Source organism: Perca flavescens, chromosome 22 (genome assembly GCF_004354835.1).
Source record: "Perca flavescens isolate YP-PL-M2 chromosome 22, PFLA_1.0, whole genome shotgun sequence".
Lineage (NCBI taxonomy): Eukaryota > Metazoa > Chordata > Actinopteri > Perciformes > Percidae > Perca > Perca flavescens.
The window spans coordinates 28053629-28074029 of NC_041352.1; the positions used below are offsets into that span (position 1 = coordinate 28053629).

The window sequence follows — 20401 nt, forward strand, 5'->3', positions numbered from 1 at the left end:
TTCAAAGCAGATTCAGGCCACTTCCATATGAGGTCCTGAATCAGACCAAGGCGGATTGGATGCGACTTTTACATCAATAACCCTCGTTGCCCCCTCCCTCCCCGCAGGCTGTCTATGGCGAGTGGATTGTGCCACAGATAAGCTACCGAATGAGACACTAATATGTGGATAGACTACACCGTCGCCAGTGTACATTGTAGTTGATAAGTACGCTGCCACACCTAGGCATCATCTTACTAGGCCTAAGTTATAGTTATAGATTAAAATGTATTTCAATTCATTCAACATATACATGTTCCAGGCCCTTTATCCATTATAAAAGTTGCTCTAAAGTACTGACAGTATAAAAATAATATAATAATTGAAATTGTAGTATATCATCATCTTATGTGACCTGCACTGTTGGAAGAATGCATTGTAACTCTAATATTGATTGAACATTGGCACCAACATTGTTCATCTTCGTTTTTAGCAGATACCCCCAATTTAAAAAAAAATCCGAATTAAGTCAAAGGTTCCACGATTTCACTGTGTGGGATGGTGCTCTGTTCTTTATCTAGTTGGCAATAACCCCAGCAAAGCTATGAAGACCAGCCAAATCACCGACTTATTTATTCTGTAAAGGTTAAATGTCACTTAAGCACCTTCATATTTGTTTTAACATTAGCAGAATATCCTAATAGTTGATTTCTTTGTATTTTTTTACTGATTTGACGTTCATTTTGGGTAACAAGTGGACACAACTGTCACTAAGGCTAGCAACCTCCCCAGCTAAATAAGTTGTTAGTTTTATGATTTTGATCATATATCTTGTGACATTACCTTCATTAAGGTCTTAAGGCATAAGGTAGTTGATGATTGTTGTTTGTTTGAACACCTACATGCTTCCACTGGCTCAGATTATGGAAAACAACTAAATAAGTTACCATAGTTATGCGGACGACACACAGATTTACATAACCTTATCGGCAGGGGACTATAGTCCAATACAAAAACCGAGTACATTGAACAAATAAACGAATGGATGTGCCAGAACTTTTTTAATTAAATGAAGGAACGATTGAAAGTCAGCGCTCAGCTTAAAACGGCAATGTTACAAACAACAGACAAAGCCAGAAGTCTTGGTGTAGTCATGGACTCAGACCTGAATTTGAACAGCCACATTAAGACAATTACAAAGTCAGCATTTTATCACCTTAAGAATATATCAAGGGTTAAAGGACTTATGTCTCAGCAGGATTTGGAGAAACTTGTCCAAGCTTTTATCTTCAGTAGACTTGACTACTGTAACGGTGTCTTTACAGGTCTCCCTAAAAAAACACTCAGACAGCTGCAGCTGATTCAGAACGCTGCTGCTCGAGTCCTCACTAAGACCAAGAGAGTGGACCACATCACCCCAGTTCTGAAGTCTTTACACTGGGTTCCTGTGCCTCAAAGAATAGATTTCAAAATACTTTTGCTGGTTTATAAATCACTAAACGGTTTAGGGCCAAAATGCATTTCTGATCACCGCCATCGGAAAATGTTTCTAACTCGCCGCCTAGTCGCCGCTGGTCTCTCATCTGCAATCCCTATTAAATCAATTTAAAAAATCCATACAGTTTGGTGGTAACGGGGAGGGTAGCCTGCTCCTGCTACCCTTTGAATGGCCCACTACCGGCCTGTCTCGCCCGCACCGTCTGGGAGGTGGAGCGTGAGCGCGCACGATAGGACCCGAAAGATGGTGGACTATGCCTGGGCAGGGCAAAGCCAGAGGAAACTCTGGTGGAGGCCCGTAGCAGTCCTGACGTGCAAATTGTTTGTCCAGTCACGCAGACCTCTGTAGTGAATTTGCAGCCATAACCCCGCAAAAGGCCAAAATAGCCACTTTGACTCTTTTTCTCTTCATTCTTCTCCTCCTGAGCACCTGCTCATTTATGTTACGGTTGCCATTACACAAACGTTTTGAAATAAAAGCGAAACTGCTGACTTCCTCCATAACCTCCCTACATTTACTATAGTGCAACAGCGTGCTGCATCTGATGTCATTGTTATTGTTCTTTTGCGCATAAGGGTCAGTTCGAAACCGCAAATATTTCACACTGGAATTTGACATAGGCCACATTTTAAAAGGTAGTTTGAACAGCCAAACAAAAAGTCAGATCTGAGCAAAAAGTCTGAATTAAGAATTAAGACTTACGGTGTGAACGTAGCCTTAGACACCCCACATGGCCCTGATTGGTGCATCTGAACAGGGAGCGGTGTTTTTTTGTAAATCACACTACAGGCTGTAGGTGGTGCCGGATTTTTTTTTTATTACCTGCCTAATGTAGTTCTTCTCAAACATAGGGTAACATACAGTACAGGCCAAAAGTTTGTACACACCTTCTCATTCAATGCGTTTCCTTTATTTTCATGACTATTTACATTGTAGATTCTCACTGAAGGCATCAAATCTATGAATGAACACATGTGGAATTATGTACTTAACAAAAAAGTTTGAAATAATTGAAAACATGTCTTATATTCTAGTTTCTTCAAAGTAGCCACCCTTTGCTGATTACTGCTTTGCACACTCTTGGCATTCTCTTGATGAGCTTCAAGAGGAAGTCACCTGAAATGGTTTTCCAACAGTCTTGAAGGAGTTCCCAGAGATGCTTAGCACTTGTTGGCCCTTTTGCCTTCACTCTGCGGTCCAGCTCACCCCAAACCATCTTGATTGGGTTCAGGTCTGGTGACTGTGGAGGCCAGGTCATCTGGCGCAGCACTCCATCACTCTCTTTCTTGGTCGAATAGCCCTTACACAGCCTGGAGGTGTGTTTGGGGTCATTGTCCTGTTGAAAAATAAATGATAGTCCAACTAAACGCAAACCGGATGGGATGGCATGTCGCTGCAGGATGCTGTGGTAGCCATGCTGGTTCAGTATGCCTTCAATTTTGAATAAATCCCCAACAGTGTCATCAGCAAAGCACCCCCACACCATCACACCTCCTCCTCCATGCTTCACGGTGGGAACCAGGCATGTAGAATCAATCTGTTCCCCTTTTCTGCGTCGCACAAAGACACGGCGGTTGGAACCAAAGATCTCAAATTTGGACTCATCAGACCAAAGCACAGATTTCCACTGGTCTAATGTCCATTCCTTGTGTTTCTTGGCCCAAACAAATCTCTTCTGCTTGTTGCCTCTCCTTAGCAGTGGTTTCCTAGCAGCTACTTGACCATGAAGGCCTGATTCGCGCAGTCCCCTCTTAGCAGTTGTTCTAGAGATGTGTCTGCTGCTAGAACTCTGTGTGCCATTAATCTGGTCTCTAATCTGAGCTGCTGTTTACTTGCGATTTCTGGGGCTGGTGACTCGGATGAACTTATCCTCAGCAGCAGAGGTGACTCTTGGTTTTCCTTTCCTGGGGCAGTCCTCATGTGAGCCAGTTTCTTTGTAGCGCTTGATGGTTTTTGCGACTGCACTTGGGGACACATTCAAAGTTTTCGCAATTTTACGGACTGACTGACCTTCATTTGTTAAAGTAATGATGGCCACTCGTTCTGACTTCTGCACAACACAACTGATGGTCCCAACCCCATTAATAAGGGAAATAATTCCACTAATTAACCCTGACAAAGCACACCTGTGAAGTGAAAACCATTTCAGGTGACTACCTCATGAAGCTCATTGAGAGAACACCAAGGGTTTGCAGCGCTATCAAAAAAAGCAAAGGGTGGCTACTTTGAGGAATCTAAAATATAAGACATGTTTTCATTTATTTCACACTTTTTTGTTAAGTACATAATTCCATATGTGTTCATTCATAGTTTTGATGCCTTCAGTGAGAATCTACAACGTAAATAGTCATGAAAATAAAGAAAACGCATTGAAAGAGAAGGTGTGTCCAAACTTTTGGCCTGTACTGTTGGCAAATATGACAGAAAGTTAATTTTATAAGTCTTACCTACTGCATCTTTAATGATTTAGAACTTATAGTTGAAAGCTTAGCAGTAGTAGTAGTAGTTCTCTCCACTATATCTTGTTCCTGAAGGTGAAGAGAGAACATCCATGGGCAGTACTCATATTTATTTATACATTTTTTTGTATTAATGTTAAGTTTGTATTATTAAACTACAGACAGATCACTACATTTTTAATAAGAAAGTCAGAGAGGAAAAGCAGTTATTAGTGTTTGTGAAAGCAGGAGAGTTTAGATAAAAATAACATTTTCATTACAGGCTGAATTCAAACAGAACTGTAACGGCACGTTTACTGTTCTCTGAGAACATCTGAGCTTTGAGACAGTTTCGGCCAAGTCTTGATATTTCAACAAGTCATTTTTAAAAAGAAATGTGTTGACAGAAAGAGGAAGAGGAGTGATGTTTGTGAGGAGGAGCAGCCGTCCTGCTGTGCTTTGTGTCAGGATGTCCTGAAGGATCCAGTTTCTACCAGCTGTGGACACTGGTTCTGCAGACAGTGCATCACCTCATACTGGGACCAGTCTGCTTCATCAGGAGACTCCTGCTGTCCCCAGTGTGGAGAAAGATCCAGAACAAGTAAGACTGTCCATCTGTCTGCTGATGTCTTCATGTCTGGAAACAGAATTATTCTTGTGTCCTCCGTTTTCATTCCTTTTTATTGTTATAATTGTTGTTTGGAGACTGAAAATAACACTATTAATAAATAGATATTTGTATTTCCTTACAGTGTACATTGTTAAACATAAACATAAGATCAGTGTGAAGGGGACATATGAACGTGTGACTGAAGGAGCTGATCAAACAGGAAGTGGAACCCTCCTCAACAGGATCTTCACTGCGCTCTACATCACAGACGAAGTGAGTGAAGAAGTTAATACCCAACATGAGGTGAGGCAGCTCGAGACAGCTTCCAAGATGGAGACCCTCCATGACTCTCCAATCAAGTGCAACGACATCTTTAAAGCCTTACCTGGCCAACAGAAACACATCGGAGTTGTTATGATGATCGGCGTCGCTGGCGTTGGAAAAACCTTCTCAGTGCAGAAGTTCTGTCTGGACTGGGCCGAGGGTTTGGAAAACCAAGATGTGGATCTGGTGATTCCTCTTTCCTTCAGGGAGCTGAACTTGATCAGAGATGAGCAGTACAGTCTTCTGGAGCTGCTCCGTGTTTTCCATCCAACATTACAGGAGGTCACAGCAGAGCAGCTCGCTGGCTCTAAACTTCTCTTCATCTTTGATGGCCTGGATGAAAGCAGACTTTACCTGGATTTCAACAACAACGAGGCTGTTTCTGATGTCACACAGAAGTCATCAGTCAACGTGTTGTTGACAAACCTCATCGAGGGGAAGCTGCTTCCCTCGGCTCTCGTCTGGATAACTTCCCGACCTGCAGCAGCCAATCAGATCCCTCCTTTGTGTGTTGACAGGGTAACAGAAGTACGAGGCTTCACTGACGACCAGAAGGAGGAGTACTTCAGGAAGAGAGTCAGTGATGAAGAGCTGTCCAGCAGAATCATCTCCCACATCAAGTCCTCCAGGAGCCTCCACATCATGTGTCTGATCCCAGTCTTCTGCTGGATCACTGCTACAGTTCTGGACCACATGTTGACTACAGACCAGAGAGGAGAGCTGCCCGAGACCCTGACTGACATGTACTCACACTTCCTGCTTGTTCAGACAAAGAGGAAGAAGCTCAAGTATGCTGAGGGACATGAGACGAGTCCACAGGAGCTGACGGAGGCTGACAGGGAAGTTCTTCTGAAGCTGGGGAGGCTGGCGTTTGAACAGCTGAAGAAAGGAAACATCATGTTCTACCAAGAAGACCTGGAGCGCTGTGGTCTGGATGTCACAGAGACCTCGCTGTACTCAGGAGTTTGTTCAGAGATCTTCAAAAGAGAGAGTGTGATCTTCCAGAAAACAGTCTACTGCTTCGTTCATCTGAGTGTTCAGGAGTTTCTGGCTGCAGTCTACCTGTTCCACTGTTACACCACTAGGAACACAGAGGTTCTGGACGACTTCCTGGGAAAAGGCTGGGACTGTGATAACAGTGACGTGAACGATGGCAATGATAACAATTACCCATCCCTGGATTTCTTCCTGAAGACAGCCATGGAGAAATCCCTGAGGAGTAAAAATGGCCACCTGGACCTGTTTGTCCGCTTCCTTCATGGCCTCTCTCTGGAGTCCAACCAGAGACTCTTAGGAGGCCTGCTGGGTCAGACAGACAACAGTCCAGAAATCATCCAGGGAGCCATCAACAACCTGAAGGAGATGAAGACCAAAATGTCTCCTGACAGAAGCATCAACATCTTCCACTGTCTGACGGAGATGAACGACCACTCAGTCCATCAGGAGATCCAAGAGTTCCTGAAGTCAGCGAATAGATCAGAGAAGAAACTCTCTGAGATCCACTGCTCAGCTCTGTCCTACATGCTGCAGATGTCAGAGGAGGTTCTGGATGAGTTGGACCTGAGTCAGTACAACACATCACCGGAGGGAAAACTGAGACTGGTTCCAGCTGTGAGGAACTGCAGAAAGGCTCAGTAAGTCCAGATGTGAAAACAATAAATCAATGTAAAGCTGAAGCCATCAGTATTAGAGTAAAGATACACACTTCACACACATTTAGATTATAAATCATGCATGAGACTGTTTTTTAATCCAACCCAAAAAAAACGGATCATTATATTTTTCTCACACTAGTTTTGGTGATATTTGTGTTTCTGTAGAACAGCTCTTGAACATCAGTAACAGTTAATTAATTTATTTATTTATTCAACAGGGACAATGCACAGCTCCTTAGCAGTACCAGAATTAGCTATAAAATCATTTTAATCTGTAGTCCCTGGGCAGGAAACTAGAAACTAAAAAAATAACAACTCTGTCAAAAGGGAAATCTAACACTGTAGTAAAAAAGGCTAACACAGTAGTAAGGACAACAATCAAATTTCACAGTATTAAACCTCGCCCACTACAACAATAAACAACAAAAACCACAACACAAAGACACTAATTTGACAACAAGAACCACAACATGAAGACAACAGCAACAATACAATTCCACAACATTTAGACACCATTACAACAGGACTTCACTACATAAAGATCGGCTGATTAGGTTTATGATTGATGGGAGACTGATGATTGGGTGTATTTCAGCCATGATTTCAACTTTAATTCAAAACCAACAAAGTTGTTACATTCTCTTATCTCGCTTGGTACTGAGTTATAATACTTTGTGTCTCTAACAGAGAAGACTGATCTACCCTACTCAATAGATCTGTTCTGTCCTGCACAGTCACTTCTGTTGGTCATCCTAGTTCTCCTCCCAGTGCCTGAACACAGTGACACCATCCATCCATCCATCCATCCATCTTCGTCCGCTTATCCGGTGTCGGGTCGCAGGGGGAGCAGCTCCAGCAGGGGACCCCAAACTTCCCTTTCCCGAGCAACATTAACCAGCTCCGACTTGGGGATCCCGAGGCGTTCCCAGGCCAGGTTGGAGATATAATCCCTCCACCTAGTCCTGGGTCTTCCCCGAGGCCTCCTCCCAGCTGGACGTCCCTCCACCTAGTCCTGGGTCTTCCCCGAGGCCTCCTCCCAGCTGGACGTGCCTGGAACACCTCCCTAGGGAGGCGCCCAGGGGGCATCCTTACCAGATGCCCGAACCACCTCAACTGGCTCCTTTCGACGCAAAGGAGCAGCGGCTCTACTCCGAGCTCCTCACGGATGACTGAGCTTCTCACCCTATCTCTAAGGGAGACGCCAGCCACCCTCCTGAGGAAACCCATTTCGGCCGCTTGTACCTTGGATCTCGTTCTTTCGGTCATGACCCAGCCTTCATGACCATAGGTGAGGGTAGGAACGAAAACTGACCGGTAGATCGAGAGCTTTGCCTTCTGGCTCAGCTCTCTTTTCTTCACAACGGTGCGATAGATTGAATGTAATACCGCACCCGCTGCGCCGATTCTCCGACCAATCTCCCGCTCCATTGTCCCCTCACTTGCGAACCACCGGTGTCCACCACGGTGTTCGTGGGTTACCGCCCCTTGAGGCACCTAAGACCCTAAGACCACAGCTCCTCGCCGCAGCTTCAGCAATGGAAACTTTGAACATTGTCCACTCGGGTTCAATGCCCCCAGACTCCACAGGGATGCACGAAAAGCTCCGCCGGAGGTGTGAGTTGAAAGTCTGTCGGACAGGGGCCTCCTCCAGACGTTCCCAATTTACCCGCACTACAGGTTTGGGCTTACCAGGTCTGTCCAGAGTCTTCCCCCACCCCCTGACCCAACTCACCACCAGATGGTGATCGGTTGACAGCTCTGCCCCTCTCTTCACCCGAGTGTCCAAAACATACGGCCTCAGATCAGATGAAACGATTATGAAATCGATCATTGACCTTCGGCCTAGGGTGCTCTGGTACCAGGTACACTTATGAGCATCCCTATGTTCGAACATGGTGTTTGTTATAGACAATCCATGACTAGCACAGAAGTCCAACAACAAACAACCACTCTGGTTTAGATCAGGGAGGCCGTTCCTCCCAATCACGCCTCTCCACCTGTCTCCATCATTGCCCACGTGTGCGTTGAAGTCCCCCAGCAGAACAATGGAGTCCCCCACTGGAGCCCCATGCAGGACTCCACTCAAGGTCTCCAAGAAGGCCGAATACTCCGAACTCCTGTTTGGTGCATTTGCACAAACAACAGTCAGAGTTTTCCCCCCCCACAACGCGCAGGCGTAGGGAGGCGACCCTCTCGTCCACCGGGGTAAACTCCAACGTAGCGGCGCTCAGTTGGGGGCTTGTGAGTATCCCCACACCCGCCCGGCGCCTCACATCCTGGGCAACTCCGGAGAAGAAAAGAGTCCAACCCCTATCCAGGAGTACGGTTCCAGAACCGAGACTGTGCGTGAGGTAAGCCCCACCAGATCTAACCGGTGGCGCCCACCTCCCGCACCAGTTCCGGCCCTTCCCCCACAGAGAAGTGACGTTCCACGTCCCCAGAGCCAGCGTCTGCTGCCCGGGTCTGGTCCGTCGAGGCCCCTGACCTTCACTGCCACCCATGTGGCAGCGCACCCGACCCCAGCGGTTCCTCCCACAGGTGGTGGGCCCATGGGCTGGAGATGGGAGCCACGTAGCTTGTTCGGGCTGTGCCCGGCCGGGCTCCGTGGCAAACCCGCCACCAGGCGCCGCCCGACGAGCCCGCCGTCTGGGCCTGGCTCCAGACGGGGGCCCCGGGCTTCCTCGGGGCAGGGTCACTCCATCTCTACCTTGTTTTTCCATAGGGTTTTTGAACCATTCTTTGTCTGGCCCCTCACCTGAGACCACTTTGCCTTGGGAGCACAAAGCTCCAGAAAACACAGCCCTCAGGTTCACAGAGACACACAAACCTCTCCACCACGATAAGGTGATGGTTCACAGTGACACAAACTCATTTAATGGTGGAGCAGCCAGATCATTGATTACTTTATAGATTAAACTAACCTCAGCAAGAAACATAAAACTGTTAAAGGTCATGAGATTATGTCTTTGGATTATGTTACAATGATGATAACTTGATGTCCAATGCCTTGAGTGTTTGTTTATAAAGTGCTTGCAGTGGAGAAAGTGATGATTTTTATAGCTTGTGAAACTTTTTAGTTTGATCGGAACCACAATTACAGGTGTGAAACCTCCCCCGGACCACGGTCCAGATCAAAAGACCAAGTTTATAATGTGAAAGCATTTTTTGGATGATTCAGACTTTTGGACCAAATAAGAAGCTCTGGCAGGCTCTCCTTGTGTTACAAAACTGGGGAAGATCCTTTAAGGAATAGCTTTTTTCTTTTATCTACTTCATTTGTTCTTCATTCAGATTGGTTGACTGCAGTTTGTCAGAGATCAGCTGTGCTTCTCTGGTCTCAGCTCTGAAGTTCAACCCCTCCCACCTGAAAGAGCTGGACCTGAGCAACAACAAGAACCTGAAGGATTCAGGAGTGAAGCGTCTGTGTGCTGGATTGGAGAGTCCAAACTGTAGACTGGAGACTCTGAGGTCAGTTCATCTATTTCATTCTTGTAAAAACAAGGGACATGTTTACTAAAGTTAAATATTTTTTTCACAGATTTTTTAAATGATAGAGGAGAAAGCTTTTTTTTGCTTTGCTCAACAGCACAAATGAAAAATGGAACAACAAATAAGAAAAATACAAATTCTTCTTAAAAAATACATTTTATATGCCACATTAAATTTATTTAGAAAGAAAGCAAAACATGATAGCAGTAATATAAAAACTGCACTGCACATAGAATTAACTAAAGGTCCATGTTTCTCTCCTTGCTTGGATGATTAAATAAAGATTTGTGTATTTAAATTTGGCCATTTTCTATAGTTCTTAGCAATTTGTTTTTATTGAGACAGGAAAAATGCACAATTAAACATTAACTTTGTGTAAAATCAAGGAGAGATGGTTTGTACCAGGTTTCAATGCAATTGCTATTTTTTGCCCTAAGCCTCGTTCCTAAATTACACAGTTTATATTTGAAGAGTCAGAGGGATGCAATTAAAGTCACAAAAGTACATTTGTTTAACTAACTACTATTTTTAAACAACACTCATTTTAGGGTAATGATCATTGATTAGGATGTAGTAATGTTGAGCTACACATTTAAAACATCAAGATATCTGATCTTCATTCAGATTGAGGTGGTGCCGTTTGTCAGAGATCAGCTGTGCTGCTCTGGTCTCAGCTCTGAAGTCCAACCCCTCCCATCTGAGAGAGCTGGATCTGAGTTACAACTACAACCTGAAGGATTCAGGAGTGAAGCAGCTGTGTGCTGGATTGGAGAGTCCAAACTGTAGACTGGATACTCTGAGGTCAGTTGATCTATCAAAATGAAATACATAACAGGAGTTTTACATTTATATCAGTTCACTTGTTTTCTGCATTTGTCTGAGAACAAATCACGACAACCCTTTGTTTGTTTTCAGTTTTTCAGTCTGAACAGTTTGTCTCCAGAGGCCCTATTTCAGGTAGAAACTGGATCAGTGTTTGTCAGACAACTTTAAGATTTATTCTTCAATGTGCTGCAAAATTAAATCAATATTCAAAAATGTTTTTACATATGAAACACATTTAAAATTAAAAATTAAAAGAAAAAGGGCTGCACAATTTATAGAAAAAGTCATATTGTGATTTTCACAACCCAGTCTCACGTCAGTTCGTGATGGCATTACGAAATTAAATCTATTAGAACGTGATACCATTACGTAATTGTGAAGATTTACGTGTTGGGGTCACGTTTTTTATACTAACGTATTTCAATGAGAAGCATCTTACGTAATCACATCATGAAACTTTCTGCCACTCGGCTGCAGCCGAGAAGCTGGATACAGCTTTGATATTATTGGTATTTTTAGCCCAATAATCGCTGTTTTAATCAACATTTATTCACCAGATCTTGTCACGGTTTATATGGATTTCTTTTAATGTTATTATTTCGGTCTATTTCGGCCAGGGAAGCTGGATTGCTTTGTTGTTTATTGATATTTTTAAAACTATAACGCTACATCTTTCAACATGTATTTAGCTGTTATCATGGTATGCATTTCTTTATTTTAATAATATTATTTTGGTCTTATTACCGGTGAAATATTACAGTAAATAAGACAGAACAGTAGGCTACGATATGAGCCGAGCTGGGCGCATTCAAAGCCGATGTCCCACGATGCAATGCGGGCATTCATTCACAGAATCAGACGGCGATCAGCGGGGCTATAACGCCAGTATTGCTTAAATATACGTAAGGCATAATGTAGAGCGTTGTTATAGCGAATACAACAACGACGGGGTGATCAGGACCCCGACGCCAATCTTCTTCTAGCGGATCGATTGATAGCTCTCCTCCGGAGGGAACAGAACTGCGTCCATGGCAACGCTCTGCTATGCATGGCAACGGTGTGTAATACTTAGCAACGGTCTGTTATCAAGAAAATAACAGACCGCATTGTACATTAGAATATAAGCAAGCCATGTAATAAATATATATAATCAGTAGTTTTGTCACCAGCAACAACACGTTGCTCAGTTTTGTTCCAGTAAGTTCTAACGTTTAAAAAAAATCAGCTGAAGACTCCGGAAGTGACGTCGTAATTACCGCTCGGCGGATATAAAAGATACAAATACATAATATTCGTAATATTGATATTTTTGTCTAACGTTGTATTTGAGGAGTTAAACAATAAAGATAGCATCAATAATAAAATACAGTTTCATGTATTTGTCTCATGTATTGTGTTCTCGGCCGGCCGGCGGGCGGCATCAATCTGAAACGGAATGAAGCCCAGTCACGGCAGACAGCAGAAAGAGGAGCCGAACACATCCTCCCACCCACCCCGGAAGAACTACAAGTGCTCAAGCTTTGTAACAGATTCTGGGCCGCGTTTATAGTGGGAGTTGTAGTTTTTAAATATATTGGTATATTTCTCATAAGTAGAAGTTGGTAGTGTATAATTCTGGATACACCCTGGTTTTTTTTTGGGATTGGGAACACACTGGTGTTATCAGATTTTAAAAATAGAATCGTTAAATAGGTGAAAATAGCTTATTACCATATTTGACAGTGCTTACAGTGGATAAACTTTGGAGACCATATCTACATGATAGCTAATGTCCAGAGCTTTCTATAACAGCTGGTTTTATGTGTGTAGCACCTTCTGTTGCTAAATGACAAGCCTTCAAACATGGACTGGGTTCAAGGTTCAGAAGTCAATATTTCAAAGCAGGAGTAATGTATCCTCTTCAGACTGACATATGTTCCTCTCCAGGTTGAGACCTTTCCAACGATGTGTTTGCTATAGTCCTACAAAAAAAGGTTTTAATTTTCACATATCATAGGGACCATTTTGCAAGCTATAGGTACTTTATTGTCCCCAGAGAGATATTTGCCAGATTGACTCTAGACAACAGGGTTGATGTTTTACAAGCTTTTTTAGAAAATAAAACCAGACGGACAATGAATTGTAAAAATGACCTCAGGTTTGTTACTTCCAATCCTCGCTTTTCAGGTAACGTGTACAACAGTTCGTTTGTGGAAATAATTAGCCTAAGTCCTTGAATGGTTTCATTTAAAAGCAGTAGTTAAATGTATATTTTTATATATATAATTCAGTCTGTCGGCTTCTCCAACATTTTATTTTTACAGAGGCAGAGTTTCCTTCTTTACATATGATATGTTTTGCTTCCTCGTATATATGGATGTAGAAAAGAGTGGACTCTGAAATCCAGAAAATATGAAGATAATTAAGTGATAAACTTAATGTGGTAATTTGACACCAAGCTATGTCCACACCGTCCATAATTTGCACATTAATATTAATGTGGCTGACATACAGTTGAGTTTAGGGTAAGGCTTTTTTTAAGTACATATGCTTACCAAATCTCATACGTCTAGGTGAAACACACTGCAGGGGCTATTTCTGTAAAATATTGCAGGGGGCACTATTGAGCCAATTTACCATAAGGCCTGAGACCCATGTGATTCATTCCAGTCCTGGGCTAACAGCATGTATGAAAGATCTGGGGCAGATCAGACAATGTATATTAAAGTTACAACAGCTTTTTGTTTCATGATGTAACATCGAAGTTCGCTGTGCCACCACGGCGACGCCCTTCAACAAAAAATCATGATGAAGCATCATCAAGGTCTTAAGGGTTTAGGGTTAACAAGTTAAGAAGAGGACATGAAAGTGTAACGACTGTAACTTTGTGTTGCCAGTAAGGGGTGCTATAATAATACCTCAATATTGACATGTATGTGTTCAGGCCAGGACCCTTATACAGCCTGAGCAGTTTAGAACAGATTGGACAATGCACAGTCTAGTTACTAACCCCTTCCTGTTTCATGGTGAAGCATGAGAAATCAACGGCATGCCCCAGACACAACTTTTGGCGTGCACTAAAAAGCTTCAGAATTTAGATTCGCCAACGCTTTTCAACGCAGGCATCAGCTTTTGGTTGCCGAAATTGACAATACGGATGCCATGTTTTAAACTGCTTATATTTGGAGCAATTAATTTAATATATACCACACATTTAAATAATGAAACAATGAGAGAATGCTTGCAATATAATTTCTAATCCCTCTCAAATAAGGGTGCAACATATCGCAAAACTCACGGTTCGGATCATGGTTTTGGTATTTCACAATAACTTTGAATGCACCACGAGGTTTACCAGTTTTAAGTAAATGCAACATTTATTCCCCTCTGTTTTGGGGGTTATGGTTATAACTTTGTCTGTTTTGTTTTACAACAACAGCAGTGACCAGTGCTAGTTTGTGTCTTTCAGCTCATAGCTTTTGCGGCAGACTGTTGTACGTGTTAGAATCCTCTCCAGTGAAATACAGACACACTTTACAGCGTTTAACGGTCAGCATTTTAACTGTGTTGAATCCAGTTATTACTGTAGCTAACGGAAGGCTAACGTTACCTGCTGCCAAGTGTAATGTGTTATTAGTGTTTGCTAGCATGACATGCAGCGATGCTTCTGCAAAAGGGGGAAACTGACTCATACTGGTTGCCAAAGGAACCTACAAACAAACGCACAGGCACATGGACACGCACACTTACACAGTTACACACTTACACACTTACACACTAATTGAAACAAATCAGTCACAAACATTGTTGTAAGATAGAACAAGTATAACTTTGTAGTGTCTCTCACTTGAATTAGTTTACCAGTTTGATAAAGCCAACATTTCCTGTGATCTGCTGTCATGGTTGGTCACTCTGAACTCAACTAAGGATGTTAAATATCTCTGTAACTTAGTTAGCACGGCCTTATGAATTATGAGAGGTACGATGACATCTTTTAGGCCCTTTACTAAGGACAGAGGGAGTCATATGCAGTACAGGTTGGAAAGCCTCTTGAGCCAAATCTGTCATCTGTGATATTGGGCTGTATAAATAAAATTGACTTGACTATGAATGTAGGAAAAGTCAGATTTGAACTGTTAGAGTTGTTTATATGATTAGTGTCCATGTGAGGATAGTGGTGTTTTCTAGAGCTGTACAGTAAGTGAACTAATTAAAGAGCAGATGTGTTCAGAAAACTCATCTCTACCTGAAACATTAGGATGGTAGTGAAGATTAGCTACATTTTGATTAATAATAAACTTTAATAAGATGATCTTGTTTAACCTGTCAAAATTATGGCTTACTATGTGTAATTATTGTAAACGAATTGCATTTAGTAAACACGTCTAATTCATGTCAATGCAGCAGAGTAATGTTGAGCTACAGATTTAAAACCTTAATATAACTGAATAACACTAAATAATCCACTCAAGTCTTTATTGAAGTAGCAGCAAATTAATTAGAGCTCTTTTTAACTTTTTGTATTTTACAGTTTTAATCCTGATCCTGTTGTGTTCAGGTGTTTCTGTTTTCTAAACCTTCTTTGGCTCTGAAAAGATTATTAAACATTGAATGATTTCAAGCAGGAACATTGTCTTCTAAAGTTACATCATTTATTCTTTATTCAGATTGTTCTGCTGCAGGTTGTCAGAGATCAGCTGTGCTGCTCTGGTCTCAGCTCTGAAGTCCGACCCCTCCCATCTGAGAGTGCTGGACCTGGGCAACAACAAGCTGAAGGATTCAGGAGTGAAGCTACTGTGTGGTTTTCTGGAGAGTCCAAACTGTAGACTGGAGACTCTGATGTCAGTTTCTGACTCTCTGTAACTATTATAGATCTAATATGTTAACATAACAATTTAATTTGAATTCATGTACAAACATAACTTACATCCACAAAGTTATGAATGTTCTTTTCATATTTTAATACGAATTTAGAGACTTGTTTGTTAAAGAAACTGTAGAAAATGTCCAGTTAGTAAATTCATGTTTATAATTGTTGGTAAATTGTCACACATGGTTTTAAATTGCTAATGTACTTGCTGAAGTAGAAATATTTGTTTCTGTTAATTTCAGTGTTTTCACAACTGTCTAATCAATGATATTGATTTTTCAGAACACACAGCTGTTTAGAGGATGAATATAGTATTGATCCTTTATTGGCTGACATGATGATGATCCCAAATGACAAAATCATTCTACTCATTTTAGGGGAAATGTCATTGATTAGGACATAGTAATGTTGAGCTACACATTTAAAACATCAACACATCTGATTGGATTCTAAATAGATTTTTATCGTCATTTATTCTTTATTCAGATTGTGGGACTGCGGTTTGTCAGAGATCAGCTGTGCTGCTCTGGTCTCAGCTCTGAAGTTCAACCCCTCCCATCTGAGAGAGCTGGAGCTGAGGGGCAACAACCTGAAGGAGTCAGACGTGAAGCAGCTGTGTGATCTGATGAAGAGTCCAGACTGTAGACTGGATAATCTGCAGTAAGTAGAAGGTTGGATCCAGTCCATGCTGGTTTCAGCAGTATCAAACTAAACCCAGTTAGTATCAAAGCTAAGATCCAGTATTTTCTGTAAACCTCCAACCTTGTCAGTGAAGCTGTGAGAGGAGAGAGAGAACAGTCAGCCAATCAGAGACTGTTCTCTCTGAACCCAACAGCAGTAAATTATCATTAAAGAGAGCAGTGAACGTCTCTCTGTTTCTGCAGTAATGATGCATTCAGGACTCTCAGCAGTTTATTTCCACTGTGTACTTCAGTGAAATCTGCAGAGTCAACAGACTTGATGGCCAAAGTCTCTGCAGGTCTGTGAGCTTCACTCCAACACGTTAACATGAGAGCTGAAAGGAAGCAGGCTGCTCTACACAGCTGCTCCACTTGGTGTCTAAACAGGACTGAAGTCTCTGCTGCTCTTTATACTGGATGTGCTGCATCACTGACTGACAGCTGATGAACGGAGTCTCTGGAAACACTCATTTATCACCGCAGTGATAATGTCATCAATGCATTTTTTTCATTTATTTTATTCCAGGTGAAAGTTATAGGGGTCAGTAGCCTGGATGCCAGCTGAACTTAGCCCCTCCCACAACATTTGAGGTTGGGAACTTTGGTCTGGACTGTAACGTTATATGGATGTGCGAGATAGAGAATGACTGAAGAGAGAGCCGTGAATCAGAGAAATAAAACGTGTTTTCGCTGAGTCATCATTAGAAATGCAACTGTAGCAAGCATCTCACTATCACTAACGTTATCCACATTCATATTTACACAAAACAAATGATATATCCAGCTACAAAGAAGTCTAAAAGTCGGAAGTTAGGAGGGAAGTGCAAAGAGTGGTTGCTATGGAGACGATACATTGTCTCGTCTCGTGTGTTGAGTTCCGTTGCTGTATCAGACTTATTTTCTGACTAGAATCTGAGTATGACGACGTCAAGCTAAGGGGTTAGTATTTCCCACAGAATTAGATTCTATTTTATTTATCAACTTAAATAGCTTAAATAGCCAATCTGTCCACAGTCCCATCCTCAAGGCTATAAGGGCGCCGGGGCAGTCACAGCACACAATGTAATCTTTCAACAAACAAAATCAACATAAATTTGCTCTTTGACAAAACAAAAGATACCACAAGTTGTAATTCTGTTTAACAGTCAGATGCTCTTCACCTCTTTGTGACCTTCTGCATGCAAGACAAAAAAACAAAACTTAATTGTTCCTGTATATGTTGTTAACTTGTTGAACATGAACAACATTCTGATGTTTGCAACTGACGCAATTACCCTAGTGGGGATAGTTTTGTGTCTCTGACACATAAAATAACAATAACAACATAACAAATGTAATGTTTTCTATTTAGAAATATAGATAAATAAATAGTCAGTGATGCTGAGTAGCCTGTAGGCCTACAGTAGTGTAACAGACCATCCCTACAGTTCAGCAGACATGTGAACAGCTGATTGATTGTAAATGTAACCATCATAGTGTGAAATCCAGTTGAACTGATGCTGTTAGGTGAACGGGGCTCAGCAGAGAGGTGGAGAGAGACCACGTCTCTGCAGCTTATTCAGGGAGTCAGGTCAACGCTGCTAAAGACCTCCAAACTCTAAAGAGTTTCATGTGTAGGCTCCTCCCATATGGCTCGCATCAGGTGGTAACATCAACTGTACCAAAACACGGAAAGAACTTAACACAACATACAATAGTTTTTATTTTGACAGGATATGAAATTGCCGCAATGTAATACTGATAGACGGCAGCACAGTCCGCCGTGCAGACAGACAGCAGTCAGCGCTCTGGCAGACGGAGAGCTCTGCATCCGTCAGCAGAGGTTTCTCGCTGCCCCCCCCCGGTCCCCAGAGCAGCATGGTCACCTGGAGAGCCCGGTACAGTCTGACTCTGCTAACGGAGATACCATCAGAGCTAAGCGGAGCGTTCAGATCCAATCAAATCAACGGCAGCTGCATACAGTAGTGACTGTGGATGAGAGGGGGGGGGGGCTGCTGAAAATCAGACGTTTTGGCGTTCGTGATATTACTTTGGCGCTGGCTAAAACCTCTTTAAAGGGCGCCAAAACTTTCTCTATGCAGGAAAACCCTGAATAAATACAGATAATAACTTCATAATACTAACCATTAAACTCCAGATGGACTCCAGCCGTCTTCTCTGGGGGGAGAAAAGATCGATGTGGGAAAAAGCAACTTATTCTTCTGTGTATTAATTAGTGGATTGCAAACCAAGTTTAAGGCTAAAACCGCCACCTACATTACTGTAATGGAGGGTGTAGAATAATTAATTATTAATTTTATGAATTGTATGTAGGCTTCGGTACTTATGATATCTACAGGTAATGTTTAATTGAATATACACAGAAGGGAAGATTTCTCCATTCTCAGCTAAGGTGGACAGCATAGAGCTGCAGTGTTTTACATTACACTTTACACTGCATACATTAGCCTAGCAGCTAGCAGAATTTCCCTCGGCTCATATCTTACTCCCGTTAACCACCATACTGTTGTGATACGTTACTTCTTCACCACGGTATGAAAACTACATACAGTCACAGTCCTATTTATCTCTTCTGTTGTCTTCTTCTCTCATTAGATGGAGGTCAGAGTGATCAGAAGGATGATGTGTTGGAGGACCAGCTGAGTCCTGATGATCCCGAGAGCTTGAAGCAGCAGCAGCACCTCTAACTGGGCCATGTTACTGGGAGGTAGAGTGGAGAGACTGACTGAGGCTCTGCACGCTTCCACATTAGCAACGCCACGTGGCCATGAAAGAAGGATGTCGGGCAAGTTGATTGGCCGACATTAGCCTCTCTGGGTCAGTGACGGGGGCTCTGTCTCCATCAGAATCAGCTGACTCAGCATACGTCAGACTACAGAGTGGAGCCAAGTGTGGAAAGCATATGTTTGCTAACATTTTACATTATATTACATGTCATTTAGCTAACGCTTTTATCCAAAGCGACTTACAATTGTATATATGTCTCATGCCTCTGGCCCAATTAGGGGTTAAGTGTCTTGCTCAGGGACATCTTGGTTGATGTATCACAGTGGGAATTATACCTGGTTCTCCCGCACCAAATGCATGTGTCATATGCACTGCACCATCACCACATTTCACACTTTCACATCAATGGTGAACTTGACTGTCGTCGCTGCAGGACAGTCACCTGTTTGTCAGATAAACTTACCTGCACCTCCCGCTGACAAAACCGTTACCTCCCAGTGCCCTTTACCCCCCTCACAGTAACATCTTCGCTTCTAAATTAACCGTTAAAATTTTAATTAACGTTAATAGGTGAGGTGATTACTACGCTGTCCGACAACAGCAACGGTCGAGATTAGCTTCACACACTCACAAAGGGACCCACACACACACACACAAACACAGACACGCACACTCTCTCTCACACACACACACACACACACACACACACACACACACACACACACACACAAATACACATGGACACTCACTCACAGTCAGTGTGTCTGCAGAGGGGCCGTGTTTGGCCCACGTGGATTAAAGGCTTTGGAAATAAAGGTGTCATGTACTGAAATAATGTAGTTTTTGTTTGGCTTTTGGGATAATAAGTTAAAACAACAACAGCAGTCAGTGTAAAATTTGTTGACAGTATTTATTGTTTATTTCCGTATACAAAGAGATATAAGTGAAATAACCCTTCTTTTTCTACAGTGTTTTTAATTTCTAGTTGAACAGGTTGTGTGTGTGGCGTCATCCAATAATGATCCTGGCACTCAGTGGAGACTAAAGCCGCTTCTAAAGAGATCTACTAACTACTTGCCCCCAAAACCGTTTTTTCCATTTGCAAGTGGCCATAGGGACTGGTAGGAGGGGTAAGGGAGTGATGCAAGCACGGCAACGGTCTTTAATTAAGTTAAAATCAGAAAACAAATACACCAAAAAAGTATGAACTAAATACTAAATCTAATGTATATAGCATATTTGTCATAATTTAAACAAGTCTCCCGAAGAGAAACGGGTATCTCTCCTGCCTCTGCTTGCTGCGCTGTGGATGTGTGTGTGTGTGTGT

The 20401-nt window shown here is 42.5% G+C and overlaps 1 protein-coding gene across 2 annotated transcripts in view; it reads left to right on the plus strand.

Moving 5' to 3' along the window:
- LOC114548893 (NACHT, LRR and PYD domains-containing protein 12-like) overlaps positions 1-19739 on the plus strand; it is a 594283-nt gene extending 574544 nt beyond the window's left edge. Inside the window, exons 5-11 of one of the 2 annotated variants that reach the window (XM_028568905.1) lie at positions 4323-4516; positions 4668-6483; positions 9796-9972; positions 10618-10794; positions 15480-15638; positions 16154-16327; positions 18943-19739. In XM_028568905.1, the coding sequence (XP_028424706.1) occupies positions 4323-4516; positions 4668-6483; positions 9796-9972; positions 10618-10794; positions 15480-15638; positions 16154-16327; positions 18943-18958 (2713 nt within the window). In that variant the 3' untranslated portion in view covers positions 18959-19739. Of the gene's footprint in view, positions 1-4322; positions 4517-4667; positions 6484-9795; positions 9973-10617; positions 10795-15464; positions 15639-16153; positions 16328-18942 lie in introns of both variants that reach the window. The other variant, XM_028568906.1, reaches the window with a different exon arrangement.
- The last annotated feature ends 662 nt before the right edge of the window (positions 19740-20401 follow it).